This window comes from Bidens hawaiensis, unplaced genomic scaffold (genome assembly GCF_021521415.1).
Source record: "Bidens hawaiensis isolate Kalapana, Puna unplaced genomic scaffold, B.hawaiensis_p1.1 tig00031918_1, whole genome shotgun sequence".
NCBI lineage: Eukaryota > Viridiplantae > Streptophyta > Magnoliopsida > Asterales > Asteraceae > Bidens > Bidens hawaiensis.
The window spans coordinates 91,955-99,192 of record NW_027505229.1 but is presented as its reverse complement, the minus strand read 5'-3'; the positions used below and the strand labels follow the sequence as shown (position 1 = coordinate 99,192).

The following is a 7,238-nucleotide window of genomic DNA, read 5'->3' as shown; positions in this document are numbered from 1 at the left end:
CCTAGCGTCGAAAAACAATATTAATTCGAAAATCGAATAATTAACCCAATGATCTTATTCAACGGGTTATGTGTTTATTAACCAAGTCTCCTGCACTTTTTACTAGTTTAGTGTAAGTATACTGATTAATAAATATTATCTTCTGTCATTGACCATTTCTAAGAACCAACCACCTTTAACACGTTTGTATTTTCTTATAAATCAAACATAATAGAACACAAAGAATCTGTACTAAAACACACTTTTAGTTATCAGTTTTGAAGAAGATGAACATCATAAGTTTCTTGTCTCTTCTTGTCTCGCTCATTATTTTTATTGTCTCCGCATCTTCATCTTCAGACTCGGGTTTGTCATCAAGTTATTATGATCAAATTTGCCCTGAAGCTCTGCTAACCATCAAACTTGTGGTTGAAGATGCAGTGGCACAAGAACAGCGCATGGGTGCTTCTCTATTACGTTTACATTTTCATGATTGTTTTGTTAACGTAAGCAACTTACTCTTATCGAATTTATATTTGATACTCCACATTTGTTATTCATATGATTACGGTCTATATATATGGCTCAAACTTATAAATTAAGTCTAGAAAACATTTGGAACAAGTCACCTAATTAGTTAACAAGTGTTCTAACCTCATAAAAAGGAAAGCACCTTTGCATGACGGATCGAGTAACATTTTTCTTGATGTTCTTCTATTCATAACTCAAAACTTTATTAAAATTGTTTATTACTTGATTAAACATGTAATTTCCACTATATGGTATAAACTAGTCGAGCCCATTTGATTTCAGTTCGACTCAATTTGTTTAACTTAAGAGACTGAACTCATCCTATGCGTAGTTTAGAAAAATTTAAGCTCGACTCACCTTTAAGTCTGTTGTGCCACGAACTACTGGTTTCATCTCCACTTGGCCATGAAGATCATTCAACATGTTATTTGTTATTTATTAAGTAACTTTTTATGTTATTTAAATATGTTTATAAAACACACACACACACGCACATATATAAACATAACATAATATAAGTTTCTCATAAATACATTTTTATTACGGATCGGGTTTGCCATTCAAAAAGGGGTTGCGACGCAACTTGTTGCTCGTTTACTTGCCTCTCTATTTTAATTGAATTTACATTCAATATTAATGATAAAGGATTACAGATAATTAATTATGTAAAATATATTTTATATATTAAATAGAAATTACGAATAGTATGATTTATAGGCTCGCAATCTAGTGTAGCTTAATATGTGAAACTCAGGCTTGTTTAATTACTCGGACTCGGTTCAAGATTTTATGAAGCAAATCTAAAGTAGCTTGGCTCGCTAACACTTCTGTTCTGGTTTCCACGTAATAATTGTATTTTAGTATCATATATTTCCCTGATTCGGTATTAAACTTGACTATTTACGCTTGCTAAAATTGAGATATTACAAACTTTCATATACTTTCTACTGTTTGGCAGGTAATCTGAAAGTTTTATGTTACATATTTGGATTTAATATTACCATTTAAAAAATTCTTTATTGTGATTTATATTATATTTCTAACGGATCTAAGGCATATAACTACAATGACAAGTGAAGTATTGCTTTAATTTGTTTTTTAAACTATATATCATATAGGGATGTGATGCTTCCGTTCTTTTGGATCAAACATCAACGATAGATAGTGAGAAAAATGCGGCATCCAACTTGAATTCTGCTAGAGGATTTGAGGTTATTGATGTTGGGTCAATTGTTGTTTGGCTCAAGTGTCAGGCCCAACACAATAATAGGTTTATTATATTTGGTAATGTCGTGGCTAACAAGTTAGGGTTAGTCTATATAAACCGAGTTATGGTTAGACATTAGAATAAGGTGAGTTTGGTGTAACCGAGTTAGGGTTCATCAAGAGTCAAACCGAGTTAGGGTTTGAGGTATTGTAATCGGTTTTTAGAGTGATATTTTCTGATTAATATAAAAGAGAGTTATTCGTTTAGTTTGTGTGTTGATTATCGATTCGGGACTTGAATTGACAAAATCAAGATTGAGGTCAACAAAGTTTGTGGCCGCCCCATTGTGTCTTGTGCCGACATCTTAGCTATTGCAGATCGTGATTCTGTTGTTGCGGTAAGTAAAACATGTCAATGAAAATCTTGAGAAGCAATCAAGTAATATCCATTTGTTCCATCTCAAGATGTGAACTCTCTATATTATGTTGCAATAATATAGAATGCATGAGGCCTTAAGAGAGCATAATTGTAAAAACTGTGAGCAGGTTGTCATGTAAAACTCAATTATAACATACTGATGTTATTGATGGTATTCATGTGCTCCTCATTCAACTTCTTTCGTAATGTTAATTATGTGGGGTCGTCGGGTTTTAAGCTAGTGGATAATGTTCAACTCGAACATGACCCATATTTTTATTTATATTATAAACATCTAACATAACTCACACACATGACTTAAATATATGTAACCCGAACACAACTTTTTCCCAAAATTAATATTTTAATCTATAAATGGAATAACATGTAATAATCAAGTTTTAAAGGTACTAATCGAGTTGGTTGTTGTAAGAAATTGGGTTACACGAGTTAATGGGTCGATATTTTTATTAAAAAGGTTGGTGAGTCGGCTATTTGAACTAAATAGGTTAAACATGTGAAGTGGACACGACATGTTTGATTAAATATGTCAATCTAATCACAACCTATCTTTTAAACTACTAAATACATTTACCCAAAGCTTGATTATATTTGTTTGGTGTTCGTGTCATGTTTCCGGCCTTGCGTATCCCACCCTAACTTTAAAGTTGTGAGTGGTGACTAATTTAACTTTTTTTTATGGATATATGGTGTGTAGCTTGGTGGCCCGTGGTGGAAAGTCAAGCTCGGAAGAAGAGACTCAACCACAGCTAGTCGGACGATAGCTAACAATAAGATGATGACGCCATTCATGGATTTACCCGCCATGATAAAAAATTTTGAGGACCAAGGGCTCAATGAGAAAGACTTAGTTGTGCTTTCAGGTGCACACACACTAGGGTTTGCTCAGTGTCGAACCTTTAGGTCTCGTATTTACAATGAGACCAACATTGATCCAGCCTTTGCGAGCCACGTTCAAGCCATTTGCCCACAAGTTGGGGGTGACACCATGCTTGCACCACTTGACCCGACACCAGGCTCGTTTGATGTGAAATACTTTTTCGATATAGTGAGTAAAAAAGGGCTTTTGAGTACTGATCAAGCACTATTTAATGGTAAAGATACTTCTGAACTTGTTTTGAAATATAGTAGAAACAAGAAAGAGTTCTCAAAGGATTTTGCGAAGTCGATGATTAAAATGGGTGATATGAAGCCATTAACAAGGAATAAAGGTGAAATTCGACAAGACTGTAGAAAAGTTAATTTGAAGTAATAAGGGTCGATCAAGTGTTATGTCGTATATATTATAAATTAAAAATTGTTTGTAATGTGTTTGTTATTATGTATACAAGTTATTAAGAAAAAAGATTTAAATCACTAAAATTATTATTGTCGGGGTAACATCCCAAATAGAGAACCACACCCTAATGTAGGGCCAATATTCTATATTAGTTTTAGGATTGTGTATGTCTTTATATGTGCTTAGAGTCGGTGTAATACGTACCTCAGTACGTTTATTTTGTATCATGCTATGTAAACTTGGAGAAATGGGGGACCCTATATAAAGGGTCACTTAACCCATTTCTCCAACAACCTTTGTGAATAAACCCTTGTATTATTATTATTATCTAAGTCTTACAACCTCTCTCTACCTCCCTAACCCTCTCCCTAACTTTCGGCTCCCACATCACACCACAAGATCCGAGATTTCGGTCTAGCTAGTTGTTTCCGCCAACTAGTTGTGAGGTTGATCCAAGAACGACTAGTACTTAGTTTGTTGTGTTGTTTGATCCGGTCACGGGACCTACACCTAATTAGTTTACATAAAGACCCCTTAATTTATAATAATAACACGTATGATCACACTTTCTACAAATGCCACAAAGACCTCTATATTCCAGTGTAAACTTTCAACATTTGAAACATTCAACCATTAAAGTTATGAACACTTTAGTGAAATAAAAGTTAACAATATATTTACAATCCACAAGAACAAAGTAATTTAAGTTAACAATATGATTTTTAATTTTTATTAAGTGTATTTTACCAAGTTACAACTAAGTAAGACAAGGTCAAGTTCGATGGGTTTTTCTATTATTAACAAATATATCTACCAAATACAATTATTTATTTGTAATCTTATGGGACGTGATTAAACAATGTATTTTTCTTTATTAACTATCACTAGCCAAGTCAAAAAGTACTTGTATTTTCATATATGTATAACTTATGGGAGCAAGATATCTACCCAGTCTTGCATATTTTTCAATAACGTAGTTGGCTATTAATTATATTCAATACATAATTTCAAACTAACACGCTTTATATCTCTTAGGGGAAGGTTCATGTACATTTTAATCTTAACATGAGAACGTAGGAAATAATACCAAATTATAAAAAAATGAGAACGTAAGAAACAATACCTATCTACATAAACAATCATTTATAATAACAAAGAAAAGAACCTAAAAATTACAATAAAAGAATCAAAATCAAGAACAAAATAATAACAGCAAATACCAACAAATATTTATAAAAGCAAAAGAAAACATCAAATAATAACAACAAAATATAAATCAGGAAATACTTATAACGTCTCATAATCTAAAATTAGCAAATACGAACAAAAAATAACAACAAACACCTATAAAAATAAAGCTAATAATAACAACAAATTGGTTCTCACCGTTTTCATGTTAAGAGTAAAATGTATTTGATCCTGTTTCATATCTTCTTATGTATTAGTTATAGCTTGTGGAAAAGTTTGGACGAAAACGTAAGATGGGGGACTCAGTACTTATAAATTTTTCTTAAACGGGAGCGGGCATAAAATTTTCGATCGCAAACAGACAAATATACACTACATAATACATATTTCCGTAACAAAATTGTGTAAAGTTACACTATTGAACATGAAAACGGGGTGGATGGATGGGTGTGGTGGGGTGTTGACCCTGGCCTTATGAAGCTACACCCTTGCTTATCTGATATACCCATAAATAATTAAAAACACTGATATGCATGCATATTGAATAACTCAAATCTTTCACGAGTTCTAGAATTATGAACCAAGTCTCAAAACATTATGAACCAAGTCTCCAAAATTGTTTGGTGCAACCAAAACACATACTTTTCTTTGACCATTTCCATTAACAGCCATCTTTAACCTTTGCATTCCTTTAAATACAACATAACACCAAAATTAAGTCCATAACAACATAATACAACACAACAAATTTGCACTTACAAAAACCTTTTTGGCTCCCCATTTACAAACAAGATGAACAAAATAAGCTGCTTTACTCTTTTGGTTTCTTTCATTTTTGGTATTGTAGCCGCACATTCAGACTCAGGTTTGTCATCAAGTTATTATGATCGAGTGTGCCCTGAAGCCCTCCCGACCATCAGACGTGTGTTGGAGGATGCATTGGCACAAGAACGTCGCATGGGTGCTTCTCTATTGCGTCTTCATTTTCATGATTGTTTTGTTAATGTGAGTAATTTATTCCTACTTATCATGTATTTGAGATTGAATATTAGTTACTCATGTAGCATCAACATATAAATCGTGTTTAATGTTCATGTATTCAGAATACTTGGTATTTAAAGTAATCGTATACGTTTACTAGTTTACTAAACTGAAACATCACTAACTTTCATTATACTTTTTCACGATTTTGAAACAAAAGTATTGGTTTCGTTTTTGAGTTATTTTTCTATATCATGAAGGGATGTGATGCTTCCATTCTTTTGGACCAAACCTCAACAATAGATACTGAGAAAAATGCAGCCCCTAACGCAAATTCAGCTAGAGGCTTCGAGGTTATCGATAAAATCAAGTCTGAGGTTGACAAGGTTTGCGGTCGCCCTGTGGTATCTTGTGCCGATATCTTAACTGTTGCAGCTCGTGATTCTGTAGTCGTGGTAAGTAGAACAAGCTACTCAACACCTATAACTTAAATCTGTTAAACATGGGTACACCAACGTGGTATCCACGTGTTCATCCCCTAACATTTGAAATAGAAATTAAGATTTCACAAGCATGGGAATACATATTTTGACACTAAATCTTAAATTTGTATATGGAGTGCAGCTTGGTGGCCCATCATGGAAAGTCAAGCTCGGAAGAAGAGACTCAACCACCGCTAGTCAGGCTTTAGCTAATATTAGCATCCCGTCACCATTCATGGACTTACCTGCCCTAATAAAAAACTTTGAGGACCAAGGGCTCGATGAGGAGGACTTAGTTGTGCTTTCGGGTGCACACACCCTAGGGTTTGCTCAGTGTTTTACCTTTAGATCTCGTATTTACAACGAAACCAACATAGATCCAGCTTTCGCAAGCCATCTTCGGACCATTTGCCCACAAGTAGGGGGTGACTCAACGCTCGCGCCACTTGACCCAACACCAAGCTCATTTGACGTAAAATACTACACTGATTTGGTGAGTAAAAAAGGGCTTTTGAGCTCTGATCAAGCACTATTTCATGGTGGCGAAACTGCTGAGCTTGTTTTGAAATACAGTGGGAATCATGAAGAGTTTTGGGAAGATTTTGCAGAGTCTATGATTAAAATGGGCGATATAAAGCCACTGACAGGGAATAGAGGTGAAATTCGAAGGGATTGTAGGAAAGTTAATGTGAATTATTAAGGGTCATTGAGATGGTTGAATTCTTTTATGATGATATAATTTTACAATTCTTTCTTGAAAAGTGTAATGCTTTAAGTCTTTTATATTTCAAATTAAATTCGTTTGTAATGTGCTTGTGTTAAGTATACATTATTCAGAAATAAGATTTGCTCTTTATATATCATGTAATATAAGATTACTCCTGTTATGTCATTGAAAAGACTTTAGCAAAAACTCTGGCTTTATATCTTTTAATCGAGCCGTCTGGGTGTCGGTTAATCCTGAAAATTATGTGGCATCCAGCGATGAAAGTTTCCATATTGTCTTGCATCAGAAAGAGGAAATAACTCCTTAAGATTGAAGTCATACACACTGTAATTAATTTGGAGGTTTGTATATCAGATCTAGGTGAAGTTAGCATTTAAAGTTATATGTATTATACTAAATGTGTTTTGAAGACTAGTTTAGTGTACT

At 33.7% G+C, this 7,238-nt stretch overlaps 2 protein-coding genes across 2 annotated transcripts; both read left to right on the top strand.

Moving 5' to 3' along the window:
- Window positions 1-240: 240 nt before the first annotated feature.
- On the top strand, window positions 241-3,407 carry LOC143611679 (cationic peroxidase 1-like). The gene is made up of 4 exons (XM_077085856.1): window positions 241-485; window positions 1,629-1,731; window positions 2,023-2,114; window positions 2,853-3,407. The coding sequence occupies exons 1-4, from the start codon at window positions 267-269 to the stop codon at window positions 3,405-3,407; spliced, it is 969 nt and encodes a 322-aa protein (XP_076941971.1). The 5' UTR covers window positions 241-266.
- Window positions 3,408-5,082: 1,675 nt separating this feature from the next.
- On the top strand, window positions 5,083-6,785 carry LOC143611666 (peroxidase P7-like). The gene is made up of 3 exons (XM_077085843.1): window positions 5,083-5,627; window positions 5,864-6,058; window positions 6,228-6,785. The coding sequence occupies exons 1-3, from the start codon at window positions 5,415-5,417 to the stop codon at window positions 6,783-6,785; spliced, it is 966 nt and encodes a 321-aa protein (XP_076941958.1). The 5' UTR covers window positions 5,083-5,414.
- Window positions 6,786-7,238: the final 453 nt, after the last annotated feature.